This window comes from Ammospiza nelsoni, chromosome 21, assembly GCF_027579445.1.
Source record: "Ammospiza nelsoni isolate bAmmNel1 chromosome 21, bAmmNel1.pri, whole genome shotgun sequence".
In the NCBI taxonomy this organism is placed as follows: domain Eukaryota; kingdom Metazoa; phylum Chordata; class Aves; order Passeriformes; family Passerellidae; genus Ammospiza; species Ammospiza nelsoni.
This window is the reverse complement of record NC_080653.1, coordinates 4023460-4043428: the sequence shown is the minus strand read 5'-3', so window position 1 is coordinate 4043428 and position 19969 is coordinate 4023460. Positions and strand designations below refer to the sequence as shown.

At 46.4% G+C, this 19969-nt stretch overlaps 2 protein-coding genes across 2 annotated transcripts in view; both read left to right on the top strand.

Annotated features, from left to right (window-relative positions):
• Positions 1 to 9875, top strand: part of CLIP2 (CAP-Gly domain containing linker protein 2) — an 80988-nt gene extending 71113 nt beyond the window's left edge. The window contains exons 14-17 of the mRNA XM_059486823.1: positions 811 to 970; positions 4415 to 4600; positions 5360 to 5422; positions 5918 to 9875. Coding sequence (XP_059342806.1) covers positions 811 to 970; positions 4415 to 4600; positions 5360 to 5422; positions 5918 to 5929 — 421 coding nt within the window. The 3' untranslated portion in view covers positions 5930 to 9875. The remainder of the gene's footprint in view (positions 1 to 810; positions 971 to 4414; positions 4601 to 5359; positions 5423 to 5917) is intronic.
• A 2579-nt stretch (positions 9876 to 12454) lies between these two features.
• On the top strand, positions 12455 to 16086 carry LOC132082809 (E3 ubiquitin-protein ligase RBBP6-like). The gene is made up of 4 exons (XM_059487237.1): positions 12455 to 12620; positions 13261 to 13330; positions 14842 to 14878; positions 15994 to 16086. Exons 1-4 carry the CDS (start codon positions 12455 to 12457, stop codon positions 16084 to 16086), a joined length of 366 nt encoding a protein of 121 aa, XP_059343220.1.
• Positions 16087 to 19969: the final 3883 nt, after the last annotated feature.

The window sequence follows — 19969 nt, the reverse complement described above, 5'->3', positions numbered from 1 at the left end:
TCAAGCAGTGCCTGTGCAGTGCCAGTCTCAGAGCTGGCAAACTGGGACAAGAAAAGAGTGGTGGGAGCTGGGTCAGATTTGCTCACTTTGGCCTTCCTTTGGATCTGTAGCAAAGGTGGGAGGGAGCACAGCTGGGCTTCAGTGGTGTGTGGGCTCTGGGAATGTCTCCATCTCTTCCTGCTGCTGCTTGCATGTGAAAAATATGTATTATATGATTGGCTGTTTGCAAATATTAAAATGAATATTATATGTATTATGTTAGAAAGTTATGCTGTATTAATTCTCTTAAGTAGTGTGTTAAATATAGTTTCAGGTTATGACATAATGGTAAAATAGAACTATGCAATGTAAGATGCTTGTTAACTAGCTCAAGAAAGAGATGAGATAATCAAGAAATTCTTTGCACAGAGATAACAGCAACAAGACACTGAGATCCCAAAGAGAAGAATTATTGCCTCCCTATGGTGAAGAACTAGTCTCCTTATAGACTCCAATGGAGTCCAACCATGATTTATTTACAAGATGGAGGGAGGGAAGCTGCCAATAACCAGAAAACACCTTTGTTTGAAAAGAATTTTTGAATCATGTACGATATGCAACAGGCTATTGCTTTTAAGGGTTAGTCCTTTGTTAGTGAGGATCCTTTGTTTTCAAGAGGAAAGCACCCGAACATTCGTAATTCTTTGCTTTTACCATCCTACCTCTGATTGCCCAAATTCTTACTGCTCTAATCTGTATTACTATTTTCATAACCATATTGAACTTTTAACGTTTTAAAGCAAGGAGTGACTGTTGTTTCTCTCGTGTCAGGAGCCTGAACGAGCTGCGGGCGCTGCTGCTGGAGGCGAACCGGCACTCGCCGGGGCCGGAGCGCGACCTCAGCCGCGAGGTGCACAAGGCAGAGTGGAGGCTCAAGGAGCAGAAGCTCAAGGATGACATCAAGGGGCTGCGGGAGAAACTGGTTGTGCTGGTGAGGGCCCTGGAACCCGTCCTGTGTTGGATGATACTCCTTTCCTGAGCCAGAGATGGGGTAGCTGAGAGGGGTTTTTAAAAACGTTTTATTATATTTTGGTTTTATGAGGAGGGTGAGATAATGTAGATGTTATATTATAATTAGAAGTTAACTTTAATTACAATACACTATATATTGTGTTATTTATGCTATTATAATTAGAAGTTAACTATTTTTTAATTACAATGCACTGTGTTTCTTGGCTTATTAGTTTTTTGTTACGTCATGCTGCAGATGTCTTAAAGTTAATTATTTAAAACTATCTTTTGTGGGTCCCACTGCAATGTATGTTTATACTTCTATTTTTCTGAAGTATTTAGTTTTATTTGTAGTTTGTTTTATAGTTTTTATTTTGTTTTGTTAGTTTTTTCTTTTGTTTTATTATTTTTTTCTTTTGTTTTATTAGTTTTTATTGTGTTTTATTAGTTTTATATTTTGTTTTATTAGTTTTTTTTTGTAGTATTTATTTCCTACGTTTCCCCCTCCCTCTTGGATAGAAAAAACTTTTTTTTATTGTTTTGTTTATTATTTGTTGCATATGATGAAGTATATAAAGTAACTTTATATAGCTTACGTTTAACCTTATATAGCCTTCTGTTAAACTTTAAAAACTTTTTCTAAATTTATTTCCTACAATCCTGGCACAGCCTAGGGGCTGGAGAGCTCTGTACTGCTGAGAGGAGTGGGGAGTCTGAGCCCTTCACTCTTGCTCCAGGTCTTTGTGTTTTCTTTTGTCCTGCTGAGCATCTGATGGGGATTCTCTTGACAGTGACTGAGCTTAGCAGTACCTCATTATGGAGCAAAGATGCCCACATGCAATTTATCACAGAATATCCCAGTTGGAAAGGCCACAAGGATCATCAGGTCCAACTCCTGGCTCTGCTCAGGACACCCCAACAATCACATGTGCCTGGGAGCATTGTCCAGAGGCTCCTGGAGCTCTGGCAGCCTCAGGGCTGTGCCCGTTCCCTGGCCAGCCTGGGCAGTGCCAGCACCCTCTGGGGAAAGAACCTTTCCCTGATCTCCAACCTGGACCTCCCCTGGCACAGCTCTGGCCATTCCCTGGCTCCTGTCCATGGTCACAGAGGTCAGTGTGTGCCTCTCTGCTTCCCCTCATGAGGAAGCTGTAGTCTCCTGTGTCCTTCTCCAGCGTTTTTCTGTTCAGGTTTTAGATCCATGGTTAAATAGGACTGCAGCTTGTGGGAGGAACTGAAGGTGGTTCAGCTACCCCACGTGTTTTACAGATTCTCTGATCCAAGAATACGCAGTGTCCTCAAAGTCCTGTGTACTTCAACGTCCTCCAGTGGCTGAGATGTGAATAATTGATTTGAAGTGCTGGGAACAAACTGGAGCTGCTCCTGGTCACTTGATCTGAGCTGTGCTCTGCCCCATCTGCTGCTGAAATTGCAGCGTGGTTCTAGGCATTATATGGATTTATACCTTGACTTTCTGCAGCTCTTGGTGTGAGAATCCTTAAAATCAGAGGGTTTTGGGAAAGCTGCAAAAGGCAGGCCTCAGAGACAGCAGAACTGTGATTACAGCTAAGCAATACCCATAAGATTGGTCAGCAGAAAAATTATGTAAGTAGAAAAGTAAGGACAAATAGAACAATGGTTTGTGTATTAATGCTTGTCTAGAATAACTCCCTAAGCTACAGAAAGAATATCTAGTGAGATATTAGGAAGTTCTAAGCTTAATAATGGAGCTCTGTGCATTGTGTTTTAAGGCTCACAAGCAGGTATTGTATTTGAAATAAGCAAGCATTGTTTAACCAAAGGTACCTGTGCTTATAGTGGTTGGATAGAACTACTGTCAATGTGCTTTTGCTTTGTGTGATAGATTGTGGTGGTTCCAGTTGTGGTTTCCCTTGGTCTGGATTGAAGGCACTTGAGACAGTAGTTCATGTTCCGACTCAGGTGTTTATTATTTCTTATCAGTAAAACAGTCTCACTGCTGTGAGTTCTGCAGCTTTTCATTAGAAGGCACAAAATGGCCAACAATCTCTTGTTACAAGGTCTTTTAAGACTAACCTATCCAATTAAGAACTGACACCTGGATTATTTTCCCTTTTAACCCAATAACTGATCCCACAGAGCTGCAATGCAGACTTTTCTGCCCAATTACAAAATGCCACCCAAACCCATGAAGAAGGAGCATGAGGAAGAAGCCCAGAACAACACCCTGTGCCGTCCATCTTGCTTGCATCTACAACATATAAAAAAATCCCAAAACCTCAATTTCTTACCAAGTGATGCACCTACACTGCTCTCCATAATCTATTTCACACTTTTGGGGATTCCAGCCTCTCTTGAAGCCTAGGAAATTTTCTCCATGAATGGGGGTCAAAGTCAGTGCTCCCCTGGGGTAGGGCACCCCAGAGCAGAAAAGAAACATACCCTGTGTGCTCCGGGTTTCCATAGTTGGTCAAAAAACTTTTAAAGTGAGTTGTAAAACTGAGCTCTTGGTCTGCTGCCTGGGATGTGAGCTGATGGCATCTTCCCATTGTCATAAGCATGTAGTGAGAGTGATGCTGGAAAATAGAACAGCTTGAGATGCCTTCCCCAGCAGTCCCGTCCCGTCTGTGATTTGTACAGAGCCCCCAGCTGGCAATACTTGGTTTTGCTGTAACACCTCCTGTTGGGAAGGATGAAAGTTTGACAAGGAAGTCTCACAGATATGTGTGCTTAGCATAAAGATTTTTGAATGTAGAGTCTGATGAAGGAATAGAGATGGAAGCAAGTTTTGATATAGAAAAAAAGAATTGCTGAGCCAGTCTCACTGGATAACCAAGGAGGCAAAGGGTGTGTTAGTTAGAAAGGGTTTTATGCCCTAGAGCAAAGGATAAACCCACCCCAAACAAGAAGATGTTTTTACCAAGCAGAAAGAGAGCACAGGCAAACAAGTCAGCAAAGTTACAAGTAGTAAAAAGGTCTCAATTTTCCACTGCAAGAAAACTGAAAACCAACTTCTAGCTTAAACTATAATATAGTGACTTCTAGTGATTGGAGAACAGTAACATGAATATGATAATTATAGTAGTTATGATAGGCTGTAGATAATAGTTAAGGTATAGATTGGTTCTGCTGTATTAAGATGCTCAGCAAAGAAAAGTGTATAATGTATTTGTAACCAAAAGAAAATTATATAATGCATTGTAACCAAAACCAAAGTATACAATGCAATGTAACCAAAAGAAAACTCTATAATGCATTGTAACCTAAACTCAGGGTCTCCAGGCCTGCCTGCAGCTGGAGCTGACAGCTGTGGGCACAGCTCTGTCACCCATGACCCTGGACTGCTGTAATACCTTGGATACAATAAACTGCATTTTGGAGACTGCCTGGAGTCCCCCATCCCTCACTCAGGCTCTTACATTGTCCCATTTTCCCTGTGCTGCCCCAGGACAAGGAGAAGGCGGCGCCGGAGCAGCGGCGCTTCTCGCTGATCGACCCCTCCTCGGAGTCGGAGGTGATCCGGCTGCAGCACCGGCTCGTCAGCACCGAGGACGTGCTGCGCAACGCCCTGGAGCAGGGACACCAGATGGAGAAGCTCATGGAAGCCATGAGGCTCTCCTCTGAGAAAACACAGGTACCTCAGCAAACAGGGCAGCTTAGCCCTCATCTGTGGCATTCACAACCTCTGAACGTGATTCCTTCACCCAGAAGCCAGGATCAGGTGTCACATTGCACCGTGCCAGTGCTTGAGCCTCTTGCTGAACTCCCCATCCTTTGGCAGGCATGCAAAAACTCTGATGGATGGAGAGTCCAGAAAGTTCTCCCATCTCAGAATGCAGATTTGTTCAGCTAATGCTGCTAAAATCAATAATGCTTTGAGGAAGGCAGCCAGCAGGTTGTGCCTGTGTGTGGCATTCACATTCTCTGGAAAAATCCCTTCACCCAGGGTTTTTCTCCTGGGAAGCTGAGAAGCCTCAGAGAAAAGGAAAACAATTCTTATCTCATTTGCTTCTCCTGTGTTTTGTTCCTTTGGAATGTGTTTGGAGATTGTTTACCCACAGATGATTGTTCCATTGCATTCTGCTGTGAGTTGTTTTCACTCTTTGGCCAATCAGGGTCAAGCAGTGTCAGGACTCTGGAGAGAGTCACAAGTTTTCATTATTATCTTCTAAACATTCAGTAATTCAGTATTCTTTAGTATAGTATAGTATTATTAATTATAATATAGTATAATAAAGTAATAAATTAGTCCTCCTCATCATTCCCTCTTATTCTTGTGTGGAGTGGGCAGCTAAGGAAGGACAGGGCAGCCTTGCCAGATTTCAGTGCTTGTAAGCAAAAAACACCAGGATCTGTGTTGTCTTCGGTAAGTGTTGTCTGTTTTCCATTGCAGACTGTTGGAAACTCTGGGTCTGCTAATGGGATTCACCAGCAGGATAAATCCCACAAGCAAGAGGTAAGTTTTGAGCAGAATGTTATTTAAAACAATATCTGCTTTGTGTGGCTTCTTGCTTGCTGTAGTGGGGACAGCACTTCGCACAACTCCAGTTCCCAGGTGTGATGGGAACTTCACTAGAAACCCCCTGAAGCCATGGGCAGGGTGGTGGTGAGGGGCACACAGAGAGAGGGGCAGGGCAAAGGGACCTTCCCCACAGTCTCCTGGGTCAGGGCTATGTCACACTTCCCCTGGCAGCCCCTGCTGGAACCTGCTGAGCCTCAGCTCTCTGCTGTCCCCTTTGCATGGGTGACATTTGTGGGACATGCTGTGCTGGCCTCCCACAGCAGACTTCATCCACATATACTGGGCAGAGCACTGGGCATTCTACTGCACACCTCTTTCAAAAAAACCTCTGTGCTTTCAAAAAAAAGCCTCTGTGCTTTCCAAAAAACCCTCTGTGCTTTCAAAATAAAGCCTCTGTGCTTTTGCCTGACAAGTTCTGTTTTTTTCCAGGAGAAGCTCTGATAGAGAAGAGGTGGAAAGGATCATTTCACGCCAGTATCAGCTCCTCTGCACAGTCAGGAAAAGCAACACCACATCTGGCTTTAGCACCTCCAAAAGACCACACACAGTATTTTCACTTTAAAGCAGGACAATGTTTATAATGTACTAACTGATGTAATCAGGACAATCCCAGAGTCCAGCTTTCCAAGACAGCCATTGTTCCAGGAGGGAGCAGAAGGACCTCTCTGGGTTTGGTTTCTTACTTGTATTGGTTTTGACTGTGGAATTTGTATTGTTTGAGCTGCCCTTGTCCCACCAGCTGACGTGGTTTGGATGACAGCTGCCCTGACCTGTGGCTCAAGTGTCAGTGGGACCCCACAGGAGCTGCAGAGGGATTTGCCTGTGGTGTTCAAAGCATGTGCCCAAAGGCTGCACCCTTCCCACAGGATCTGGCCCTTCCCTCCCACACTCCCTGGTGTCCTGAGGACCTGCACAAGTGAGTGAGACCTGCTGGGCTAATGATGTGAGGTTTGGGGATGTGTTCTCCTCCTCCCTTTTGGAAGACATCACTGTTTTAGAGCAGAACCTGCACTTAGTTCTTGTATTATAGCATGTCGTGGGAAATAATCCGGTTTCAGAGGGGTATTTATTTTGTTTCTTCTCTCCTGGCATTTGGGGAAGAGGCTGTGGTGGCTGCTCTGGGTTTGGGGTCAGGCACACCTTGCCTGGGTGTATTGGCCCTTTTTCCTGCAGTGGGATCTCTGAGCAGGCTGCTGGAGCCCTGTGCCATTGCCATCTGTCCAGCTGGGTCCCCCTCACTCCTGGGGGGTTCCTGGGCTCTGTTTTGAGCTCAGGACTCCACAGGTGCTGGATCTCAGCATTGCTGGCCTTGGAGCTCCATGCTGGGGGCACTCAGTGTGGGACAGACACCCTGAACAAAGGGTTCCCTCCTTGCCTGTGCAATTGAACAGCTCACTGTGATTGCCTGGAGCTTCCCAGAGCTGTCCTGGGCTCTCCAGTGTGATGCCCATCCCCTGCTGCCCAAGGTGGAGGAGGTGGAGGTGCTGCTGTGAGCCTTTGATGGCTTCAGCAATCCTCTGTCATAACCTGGGTGTGTTTGGAGCAGAGGCAATCCAAGAGCAGAGCCCACACAGCTCCTGTGTCTGTACCAGCAGAGGATCTTGTTCCTTCTTCCCAAGGCTTTATTCCAACTTTGCACCACAGCTCCCAGGTGATAACAGGGCAGAGGAAGGTGCCAACATGCTCTTAAAGGTGTGAAAGAGCCAGCTCAGGGTCACTCTTCAGCAGCACAGGGAACAGTCACAGCAATATTTCTCCAGGCTTCTCCCAGTTAGTGCCACCTCCTCCAGCCTTCTGCTATGATGGGACATCTGTGACAGGACAAGATGGGGAGGAGATCTGAGCCAGACCCCCAGCAGGTGAACATGAGGGCACATCAGCTCTGTTGCTTTTTGCCCTGATTTCCCACAAAGTTGTGTCACTTTTTCTTAGTGGGTTGCCAGACTCCTGCTTCTCTGAAGGAAGGGCAGCCAGAAGCAGCCTGGGAAAGACCTGAGCTTCAGGACTGTGATTTTGCCATGAGGAGGTGACATTGAACACCTGACCCTTCTCACCTGATGCAGAATTGGTGATCTCTTGTCCTTCAAGGAAGATGGGAGAGGAAGGAGAAGTAAAATAGGGCAGAAATCACAGCAGAAATCTGCTCATGGTAGCAGGAGGCAGGGCATGGCATGGAACTGGCTGGAAGTAATTCATGTAGAATTCTATCCTGCCATGTAGAAGTGTTTCTTCAGCTCTTACAAATCACCAGGAAGATTGGCACATCTCTGCCTAGTTCTGGGAGTTTCCCAAGGGATTGTAAGAGTGGTCTCCAAAACCCTCCTGGCTGAGTATTCATCTTCTAAGTGATTTTGGAAAGTCCCAGAGGGAGTTTTTGTTTGTTACAGCCCTCAATAGTGAATACCTCACTGCTGGTTTGAAGAATTTAGGGCTGATGTTCCCCAAAATGCTCCTGTTGGCTGGATGGTCTCTGAAGTCATGGCTGCAGACCCCATGGCCTTCCCTGGGCACCTGCAAGAGGGAGGCTCCCTTCTGGATTGTAAATTATTTTCCTGTTTGGGTCTCCTAGTGACTCGTGGCCAGCTGCCTTCACCTGCAGCAGAGATATCTCTGTTTCCACCTCCCTTTGGCTCTGCACAGAGTGGGATCCCCTGGGAGTCAGTCCCCATGTTTTTGGTTCTGTTGATCAGATCCAAATTTGCCAGGCTGGAAGAGTCTCTGGTTCCTGCCTCTGCCCAGGGACCATCCCCTGAGAGCAGCTCAGACCTGGGGCTTTTCCTGTTCAGCTCAGGAGACAACGCAGCACAGGCGCAGAGGGTTCAGGGCAGCTTCAGAGTCAGTGCTGATGGTGTTCTCTGGCTGTAGATGACTGTGCTGCTCCCTGAGGATCAGCCAGGAGCTGCTGGCACTGCTGGGCTCTCTGTGCAGGCTCTGTGGTCACTGTGTGACAGGGCTGAAGGTTGAAGCCCCTCTGGGGTGCGGGTCCATGGGAGCTGCTCCCAAACAGGACCATCCACAATGCCAACAGATATTTGTGTGCTCATGTGGGCTTCAGCTCAGCCCTGTGTAAGGAGGGATTGCACTCACTCACTTCCTCCCTCTCCAAAACTAGCACAGGCTTCCCCAGGGCACCAGCCTCTGGCTGCCCTCCTGAGGTGGTGAGAGACCACACTGGGGACAAACTTGAAAAGGACAAGGGGGAGGTTCCCTATCCCCTCTATTTATTTGTAAGTTTAATGCTATTTTTACCTATGTGGTGGTGTATAAAGTGCTTCACAATCCTTGGTCCTGCTGGCTTGGTTCTTTGGGAGAGTCTGGGGCCCTGGAGCAGTGGTGATGTCCCGTTGTCCTGTTGTTGATCCGGGCTGGTTCCTGTTTGTGCCTTCACTCCCCCTCTGGCTTCAGCCTTGCTCTTACCTCGCTCCCTGGGAGCTGCTGAGGGAGGGCTGTGCTCTGCCCAGCCTTTCTCCCAGCCTGAGAGTGCCATGCTGGTTCTCCAGCTGCAGGTGGGTCCTGAGCAGGGGTGCAGGGTGGGGAGCAGGGGGTGACACAGCTGGGCTCCAAGGGAAGGAGCAGCCCTGACAGTCAGTGATGCTGTTCTGCTGGGAGCTGAGCCCTCATCCACTGCAAAAACAGCTTTTGGGTGGAGACTACTTAATATGGAGTGATTTCTTCTCTATTTCTCAAGACCAAAGGGGAAAAGAATGAGTCTTGCTTGGGAATGTCAGCTTTATCACCCCTGCAGCATCCAGAGAGCTGGAGCAAGGGCAGCACCGTGCTGTGCCCTGTGGAATGATGGTACCAAAGTGCCAGCTGGGTGTCACAGCTCTGCAGTGCCAGGTGCCAAGCTGCCAGCCAAGGCCTTACAGCTCCTGCCTCCCCCCAGCCACCAGCAGCTCCTCTGACTTGCAGTAGAGATGCAGAAGGGTTTCATTAAACAGAACAATGCAAATGGCACTGTAAAAGTCTTAATGAAAACTCCAATACTCCGTTATTCAGCAGCTTTAGCAGCTCAGCACTATCTGTAGGGAGTTATTAATACACTAAGATCCTATAGGCCTCCTGTAAGTTACCAGAAAAAAGATGATACTAGATGTATAAATGGATGATAACCTTTTACCCATACAGTATGTATTACAATTTTGTAGCTTAGTCATTTTTTGGCTATCAGATTTTGTTAGTATGATACAAAAAAAAAGGCAAAAAAAATGTTTGACGGCTAATGTCTATTTTGTTATTTGATTCATTTTCTTCCTCTGTACAAAAGCTGTACAAATCTGTCTGTGTAACTCCTCCACATCTGTATTCATGTACCATCCCCCTTGTCCTGGCTTGCTGGTGTGGTGAGCTCCTACTGAACAATAAACTCTGTGGCTGAATTTGGGCATCCTGGGGCGTGTTCAGGGTGTTCTGCAGGGCACAAAGGGTCCTGAGCTGGAAGGGGCTGGGGCCGCGGGGCTGTGGCACTGCTCCCCCTGCCCTGGGCCCCAGCAGTGACCTGGAGCCGTCTGTGTTTGGGCTCTGCAGTGGCTGGGAGGCTGCAGAGCTGTGTGGGGAGGAGCTGAGCTGGAGCAGAGCAGTGTTTGCTCATGCCTGAGGTGGGGACAGGAGGCCCAGCACCATCTCCTGGCTGGGAGCTCCTGCCATCGAGTGTCTCCCAAGCCTCAGAGTGGTTGTGCTGTTTATCAATCCATGGTTATTTTCCATCTGATTGTCTCCCCAGCCCCTCACTGACATTTCCACAATGCCCTGGGGTGAGGAGTGTTGCAGGGTGCTGTGCCAGACCCGCCTCCCTGCACCCCAGCACTGACCCATGAGCGTTTGAGCACAGACTGTGACTGGGTCATCCTCATTCCTTCCAGGCCATCCCCCACAGCCCTCCAGAGCACATGGAGATGGGGATGGCACTGAATCACTCCAGGAGGAGCTGCCAGCCCCCAGCCCCTGTGCCTCTCTTGTCCCTTGTTCCCACCATGTCCACATGGATGCTCTGAGCATCACAGAGTGATGCTGTCCCCGAGGTGGGACTGGGTGGATTTATGCCAGGGCTTGGTGTTTTTTTCATGGTAGAACATCTCAATTAGGAATTTCCTTAAATGCCTGTGGCCCTGGCTCAGCACTGCCCATACAGCAAGGGAACATCCATCTCCTCCTGCCATGTTTTCCTGCATGCAGGAGCTGTAGTTCCTTTATAGAAAAGTGCTTAAGATATAGGGGAAAACTGGAATGATTTTCCCCTTGCTCCCTGGCTCTTGCTTTTCCTGGATTTAAAATTCTCCCCTAATAAGATTACCTGAAAGTTTTAAATTATTTTCAAGAGCAGCTGAAGTTTGCAGGGCTGGTTTTATTCCAGAGCAAAGCCCCAAGAAAATTAGAGGTGCCTGATGACAACACCATGAAACCTGTCCATGCAGCCTTATCCCAGAGCTGTCACAGAGGCTGTGCAGATATCCCTGATATCCCCAATTTTTATTTTTCTTTTCAAGGTGGGTAAGACACTCTTGTGTCTCCAGCAGCTCCCTGACCCTGTGCAGGGTCTTGGCACCGAAAGGGTTAAAAGCACTGTGCCTAGGCATACTGGGGAAAGCATAAAATACCTGGTAACAAATAGAGGAGCTACCAAACTTTAGCACAAAGCATACTTAGGAAACTAAAAGATACCTGGTGACCAATACAGGAGCTACCAAACTTTAGCACAAAGCATACTTAGGAAAGCACTAAATACCTGGTAACCAATACAGGAGCTACCAAATTTTAGCACAAAGCATACTTAGGAAAGCACTAAATACCTGGTAACCAATACAGGAGGTACCAAATTTCAGTCACAAGCTAGAGACCCAGGATGAAACTTGGCAAGAAATAAGGAGCAGAACTTGCAGAAATGAAGAACAAAGCTTGCTGAAACCAGTGAGAAAATCACTGAAAGAGCCAACAAGAGGCTGTACATGCCTGGAGGAGAGAGGTGAAAAGGGCACAGTGATGAAGACATCCAGCCTTCATCAGACAGAACTTTTGAGGAATGTCACAATAAAACAGAAAATGAACGATACACACTGAGACGTCCAAGGCAAAAAAGGTGCATTTATTTCTGGATTTTGATATTTATAGAATTCTAAAAGTGACCATGGATTGGAGGATGAAATTGCCACCTCTCCAACCACACTAGTTAAACTAACAGTTTGTCAATTCTCTCCTCCTCCAGAAAGGAATGTAAAACAATCATTATTTACATGAAATGTGTGTGAGAAACACTGTCACTGACATATTTGATGAAAATCCTTTTGCTAGGATTTTTCTCCTGAGAAGCTGAGACACCTCAGAAAATAAATGTAAACAATAATTATCTGATGGCTGTGGAATGTGGTCTGGAGATGGTTTCCCAACAGGTGCATCTTTGATTGGTCTCACGTGGATTGTTTTTACTTGATGACCAATCATGGTCCAGTCACAGGATTTTATTATTCATTCTTTTCTAGCTTTCTGATATGTCCTTTCTCTTTCTTTAGTATAGTTTTAGTATATAATTTTCTTTTAATATAATATAGATCATAAAATAGTAAATCAGCTTTCTGAAACATGGGGGCAAGATTCCCATCTCTTCCCTCATCCTGGGGACCCTCAAACACCATCACAAAATACCATTACAAAAATGTAAACATCAGAAGGCTTAGAAGAGCTTTAGAAGGACAGGGTGACCGAGGAAGATGTGGAGCCTTCCTCAGTCCCCCCACCCTGGTGCTCTGTGCTGCTCTCTGTGTGTGCTGAGGACAATGAGGGTCCTTTGAGCAGAGCTCTGGCGTTCCGTGGCTCCTCAGCACCACGCCACGAGGTCACAATGCTCTGGGTGGTGCCCAGCTCTGTGGGTCTGTGCTGGCTGCCCTGGCAGTGCCCAGCAGAGGTGCCCGGGCCACCCTGGGCAGCTCAGGCTGGGAGCAGCGAGTGCTGAGCCGGGCCGGGCTCGGGGCCATGTCGGGCGTGCACTACAAGTTCTCCTCCAAGCTGGGCTATGATGTGGTCACGTTTCATGGCCACAGCATCTCCCTGGCTGACCTCAAGCGCCAGATCATGGCCCGAGAGAGGCTCAAGGTGGCCAACTGTGACCTGCAGATCCTCAAAGCTGAGACCAGTGAGGGTGAGTGGGGCCCGGGGCCACCCAGGTGTCACTGACATATTCTATGAAAATCCTTTCGCCAGGATTGTTCTCCTGAGAAGCTGAGGGGCCTCAGAAATGAAATGTAAACATTGATTATCTGATTGCTTGGAATGTGCTTTGGAGGTTGCTTACCAACAGGTGCATCACTGATTGGTTCCATGTGAATTGTTTCTACTTGATGGCCAATCACAGGTCCAGCTGTGCTGGGACTCTGGTCAGTCACAAGATTTTATTATTCATTCCTTTTCTAGCCTTCTGGTGAAATATTTTCTATTCTTTAGTATAGTTTTAGTATATAATTTTATTTTAATATAATATAGATCATACAATAATAAATCACCCTTCTGAAGCATGGAGTCAAGATTCCCATCTGTTCCCTCACCCTGGGGACCCTCAAACACCACCACACCCAGGGGCAGTGGCACAGATCAGCAGTGCCACAGGCTGTGGGAGCCCTGCTCTGCCCTGGGGACAAAAGCCAGGCTGGGAAAGCACAGTGGTGCTTATAAAACTGGCTTTTACAGCTCTGAAGGGATTCTGTGATGTGCCATCTAATTCCATGTCCATATCCATTCCTCCCAACTGACTCACACTTGTTCTGCATTTGTGCTGTTCTCAGAATACTCTGATGATGCACAGATCCCAAAGAACATCTCAGTGATTGTGAAGAGGGTCCCAGCTCGAGCCACGTGAGTATCCATGAAGCTCTGGATTCCCTGGGAGGGATGTCAGGGTGTGAACTTCTTTTCTTTTCTGGATATGGGTTTGCAGAGGCACTTGGACTGCATCTGGTCAAAGCTACTGTTAATTTCCTTTTTCATGGGGTAGATTTAAATTTATCTGCTCCAAAGCAGACTCCCACTGTTAGGTTTGTGGGGATGTGGGGTTCAAACTCCAACACTGGTAAATCCTATGGTGATTCTTGGTTTTGTTCTTGGGATGATTGGGCTGAGAGCCAAGTCACAGATCCTGTTTCCTCTGCATGAGGAGAGTTCAGATTTTATGTGTTTGCTTTTAGTGGCTTTGTAGTAATGACAGCTACACACTGTAACAATTACATATTATTAGAAATAAACTTTTAATGTGCTCCCATCAGAGAAGAGTCTGGTTGTCAGTACTTGACTATTTCTTGCACTGGGGAAGGTGGGTTTGGGGACTGTGGGATATCTGGCAGGTATCTTGCACCCCAAATTTGGGGCTTTTACACAATGTCTGTAGAGGAGAGATGAAGAATTCTGGATGCCTCAGTGTTGGCTTTGGTTTGGGGTTAATGCAAATATGGATGGTTCATGCTGGCCTGTCACAGCTTCCTCCCTTTGGGCTGCATGGCTCTCCCCTGGTGTGGTGCTGCCTGCAGGGGGAGGGTGGATGCTGGCAGTGCTCAGATCCCATCAGCTCCTGAGTGAGAGGGCAATGCCTGTGCAGCTGCAGGGATGGCAGCTCCCAGGCAGAGGAGCTTTCTGTCCCTGCAGCTGGAAACACGGCAGAAATACCTGGCAGAGAGGCTGATGAGTGGGAGGGATGAGGATCTGCTCTCACAGGGGTTGTGTGTCTGATTCCTCAGCACCTGAATCAGACACACATCACTGAGTGTGTGGAATCCCAGCAAGTCTGCAAGTGTAATAAACAGCTCCCAAAATATTGTTGCATTTTCAAGATCACCCGAAAGGAAATTCTGCCAATTAAGACTCTTTTTTTTCCCCCTACAGAGCTCCTAAATTGCACCAACCCTTAGGAAAGGCTTCCAGGTGACCTTTCTACCAGCATTTGTAGGCACTGTAGCATCTGTAACACACTGGGCACTTTGGCCCTTAAGGATGGCAGAGATGTGAGCAGGGCTCCCACAGAGAAACACCAATCTGGAGATGGAGCTGCTGGCAGTTCTGGTATTGCTTTGGCACAGGAGGGATCATTTTTCACTAAAAGGAACCTGCACTCCTGAGCATTGACACTGTCACTGTTCTGGCTAAGAAAATACACTCCTGTGTAACTGGTGGCAACAGAAATGAGATTTTGGGGGCTTTAGTTGCACTGAAGGTGCCAAGAGAGAAGAGTTTATGAAGACAAATAAACTCCTGCATTCACTCAACTATGAGAACATAATGGTTTGAGGTTCAAGTGTTCTTGTTGGTTTTCACTGCTTGATGCTGGGTCCAAATGCTTCATTTTAAGTTCTGATCACCTCTGTTTCTTCTGCCAGGAACCAAAAGGAGCCAGTGAGGGGAACATCCAAGGCAGTACGTAAAACCCCAGCCTCACACTTCTTCCTACACACTGCACTCCATGCTGAACAGTGCAGCCTTGCATTAATTTTCTGGAGATTGAACCTGAACATGGTTTAATTATTTTGTGAACAGATTTCTGACTCTTCTGCCCCTCTTACTCTGGCCCAGCTCATTAAGGTATAGAGATATTGTTTGTCAAATACTTGACAAAAAATAATTTGCTTAGGATTTATAATCTTATACTGTGACCTACAGCTGGATAATTGTGGTAATGTGATCAAAACTGTGTTTGTAGTAACTTAAGGTGTTTATTGTAAGTTTAAAATGCATGTATGTTGTGATGCCATCCCAGAAAGAGAAGTTCCCAGGTTGGGAAGAGGAAAGGAGAGCACCTTATCAGCCCCAATATAATCTTGCAGCATTATTTCTTTTCAAGAGCCAAAGCAGCAGCACTTCAGCACCTGTCTCCCATTTTTATCATCAGTTTTGCACTGGAAACTAACAGTTTGTGTTGTACAAATGTGTACAGAAGAACTGAACTGGCTGTAAGTTATGGACATTTCAGGGAGGCTTGCAGCAGCCAAAACAAACATTTCTGGAACAAGAACACTTGTGAGACTTGAGTTTTGAATTTTTGGCCATGACAGCTATAGGTCTATTCTTTGATTGCTGCACTTGTTCACAAATTGGGGTCTGGGGACAGTGGATAACACAATCTCCTTTGTGCGATTGCAGACAGTGTAAATGATTTTGGTATCATCATTACCTTGTAAAAAGTGCCATATTTGAATCAGGGTCTATTCCCAGGCATGTTTTGGTGGGGTTTGGTTGTGTTTTGTAAACCATTTGGGTTCAAACACATTGGAGAAGTGTCTGTAAATTTCTCTGTAAATGTTGATGGAAATGATTCCAGAGAGGTGGATCTGGATCATGTTCCTGCACAGAAAAACACTGTGCCAATGGAACACCCATTTATTAAATCTCTGAACTGGCTGCTTTTGTGAAGGAATATCTGTGAAAGCAAAACCTCCAGAGGCTGATATCTCCTAGGCTGCGTGGAGGCTGTTTGGCTGTGGAGGCTCAAACGTGTTCTTCACGTGTGTGTCCAACCCTCCCCTGTCACACAGACCCCAAATCTGGCTGAGGCCAATGCTGCAGAGGAGGACAAGATCAAAGCCATGATGATCCAGTCCTGCCGTTACTATGAGCCCCTCAAGTAAGTGTTGGCAAGGTCAGAGCTGGTCTTGGAAGAACATGGAATAATCACATTTATCTCTGACAAGGGATCTGTTCTGACAAGGGACACACATTCCTACCTTCCTCTTTTTTCACCCCCAAAACCTTGCAGTGACCTGAAGCCACCCTTGGGTCCTGTTCCATCATCATCTACCAGCACTGTTCCCAGGCTTAAAAGGAGCTCAGGAATTCCCATGAGTTTTATGGTGGAGGTGAAGGACCCCAACACAAAGGGAGCAATGCTTACTCCCACTGGGAAATATGCCATCCCAATTATTAATTTGTAAGTATGGATTTAATTGCACCCACCAAAAGTGACCAAGAGAAGCCCTGGGGAAATGTCTGAGTGGCAAAGCCACCACTCTGGCCACCACCTGTCCTTTGGGGCAGGGAGTGTTGCCTCTGTAGCTGATCCATCCCAGAGGTCACCCAAAACCCCCAGATTATGTAAGCAAGGAAATAACAACTGTAGGACAATAACAGCACAAATCCAAAGTCCTGAGGCAGCAATGCAGGGTCTCCAAAATCCATCCATAGCTCTGGGAGTTCATTGGGCACAGGAGAGTGGAGAGAGATGGACCCTCCTGGATGCTTTTGCACTCACACAGCAGCTGCTCTTCTGCCCTGGCAGCAGGAACTTCTCCATGGCACCAAGTTCTTCCACGGGCAGCAGCTGAGAGATGCTTTCACATGAGCATATGGAGAGGAAAGAAAACACATAAAGCAAATTTCACAGGAAAACAAGTGGGGAGAGGAACTGTTTTGAATTAACTTCATCATGTTCTTCTTTCACCCATACAGAACACAGCCAAGGTCTCCAGCTGGAATGGAGCCTCCAATGAAAAAATTCAAGAAGGCAGACAAGACAGTTTAATTAATGTTCTTCATACTTCATTCATGTTCTGTATTAATGTTCTAAATAGTTTCTTGTTCTAACTTCCTATTCTTATTTCATTGTTCTTTATTCACTGTTCTTATTTCATGTTCGTAACTCATTGCTCATTCATTGTTCTTGTAATTCTTCACTGTTCTTATTTCATCTCTCTTAGTCTCTTGCAAGACATATTTGGACAATAAAGAGAAAAGCATTGAAAGGAACATACTTTGCTATACTTTTCCCTAGATGTGCTCCTTATTACAAGCCTTTTCATGTCACTGGAAAGTAACTTGATGGGTCAGTACTGCAGACAGCTGCCTTTGATGCTGGTTTTCTTTCTCATACTGTATGCAATAAAAAACTCAAGAAAATAGGGATAAGAAAAGACCTTGAAAGGTGAAAAAAAAAAAAAACAAACCAAGGCAATAATGATTAGAGATATTAAAGCTAAGAAGATGTTCCAGAGAGGATTTGCTGGAGTCTCCCATATTCACATGTCTGACAAAGAAACAGCAGAAGGTGGCTGACAAGGTCAGGGTGCAGGAAATATATTCCCTATCCATGTTGTCAGGTTTCCCAATGCTTGAAAGCAGATTTGAAAGTCCTCAATGGTTTATTTCCTCCTCTGGCTCATAAGTCAGCTCTGTATCCCCTCACACAAACGTTGCTGCAGTAAAAGCTTTGAAGCAGGAAGGACTAGGGGTGAACAGAACAGGCTTTGGAAAGGGGCAGGTGGGGGTGGATGGCTGCTGTTGAAGGGAAGAACTTGGTTGAATTGAATGTTTACTTATCATTGTCTACTTATCATTGAATGTTCAGAAAGACTTAAGACACTAAAATGAAATAATTGCTATTAAACTACTTAATAAAACTTTTTGGCTAAACTTACCATATTTGAAATCTAGGGCCATTCGATTTTGCCAGCATTTTATCTTGGGCTTGTTATTGTGGGTTACATTTGAAAGGTCACACATTTTGGTGCAGCAACTATTAGGATGCTGTTCTCTGCCACCCCTTTAGCAGCTTTATCTGTCAGTCCATTTCCCACACTAATTGATGTATTTCCAAATGGAAGAGCTTTGCAATGCACGACAGCCACTTTGGCTGGTACCTGAACACTTTCTAGTAGGTGTCTGATAATGTCTCCACCTTTGACAGGAGATCCTTGTGCTGAATGGAGCCCTCCTTTGTTCCAGAGAGCTCCAGGGGCAGGAACTGCCCCAAATGCACACTTAGAATTAGCCCATATGCTCCCCTTCTTCCCTGTGACAATTCCAGGCTGCCATAGACTGAGCAGCTCAGCCTTGTGTGCACAGGTGGTAAGAGGTAATGGGATGGCTTGGATTGGGCTCTACTGCACACCCAAACTTCTGCTCTCCTTTGCTCACAAAATTGCTCCCACTTGCGGACAATTCCCAGTCCGGATCTTCTCCCAGAGGATCTCCTCTGCTGCAGTGAAGCTGATGAACACAGTCATGTTGTGAGGCTTCTTTCTGGTACAGATCCCAGGAACGTGGCTGGCTGCAAGGCAGAGGTGTCTGCAGTTCCACATCATCCTGGTCCAACAGGACAACTTGATGCTTAAGCATTCGACCTGGGGGTAACCAGTGGCCTCCTTTTTGTCTTAGAGCTGAGAGGACCAAGGGTGGAACATCAACAGTCATCTTTTGGCTCATGGTCCATTCTGGGCTTTTGTATTAAAAGGCAGTTGCTGCTACAAGTCAAAGGCAGTTAAGGGACATCCCTTAACTGACACTGCCCACTTGTTTGGAAAAATATCCTATGGCCCTTTTCCAGGTCCATAACCTCTGAGCTAACACCCGTAGCGCAACACGTCAGTGTTCCTGAACAAACTGCTCAAGAGGCTTGGTCAAGTCAGGCAATGCCCCTGCAGGGCTGATATTAGAGCTCCCTTGGGCTCTCTGAAAGCCTCTGCCATTCTGGAGTCCACTCTAGCACCTCCTTGGTGTAGCACCTCCTTGGGCAATTCTCAGGGCTTCATATAAAGGTCTTACCCATAGGCCAGAATTAGGAATCAGAGCCCAGACCAGCCATTCCTAGAAATGTTCTTGACTTGCAAACAGACCTTGGCTCTGGAGTTTGGCTCTGTCCTTTCGGTTCCAGGGTTTTGCTGTCCCTGGGAAATGGTGGACCTTAGATAGGTAACATGCTCTCTTTTGCACTCTGGGCCCTCTTCTTGGATACCCTGTAACTGGCTTGCCCCAAAAAGGTCAGTAAGCTTAGAATTATTTCCATGCATCCTGCTTGAGTTCCTGTATCAAGTAAAAGATCACCTACATACTATAGCAAAGCCATAGCCTCATTCCCCCTTTCCCATACTGAATTGGCTGCTGCAGCCCTGGCCAGCTCTTTGAACTCCAGAGCCTCTCCAGGAGTGGGGAGCTGCCCCAGTATGGGGATTTACAAGAGGCAGATCCTTTACAGCCCCTTGCTCTAAGGTGCCAGATACAAGGCACAACAGGGACCAGGCAGAGAAGACAGCAGAACTTTCTGTCTTGATGTTCCATAAGGAACAGTTTATTCCAGGCAAAAAGAGCTGAAGCAAAGAGCGCTGGGCAGTCCTGAGTAAGGGTTTTTATACAGATACAAATCAGGGGGTGGATACAAACAGCTAACCAACAGGGCATCCTCAGGGGAGGAGTGAGGGGATTCCACCAAGAGCCTTGCAAACTTTAGCAATTCATTCTTCTAACCCTCTTCTAGCTTCTAACTTCAACAAATATTTTTTCTGCCTAACCAGTCCTCCGTCAGGCTCCAACTGAATCCTTACTCGTTCCACTGCTTTTATTTCCCTGGAATTCCATTGGTCCACACCAACACAGTGACAGTGCTTTCCACCTCCTCCCACCAGGGATGTGCAGGAGGGAAAGATTGATCCAGCATTCCCTGCTGACATTGCCCTCTCTGAGCCTCTTCCCCCACTTTTGCCATTTCCACAATTCCTCCACCTGGAGATAGCAGTGCGTCTG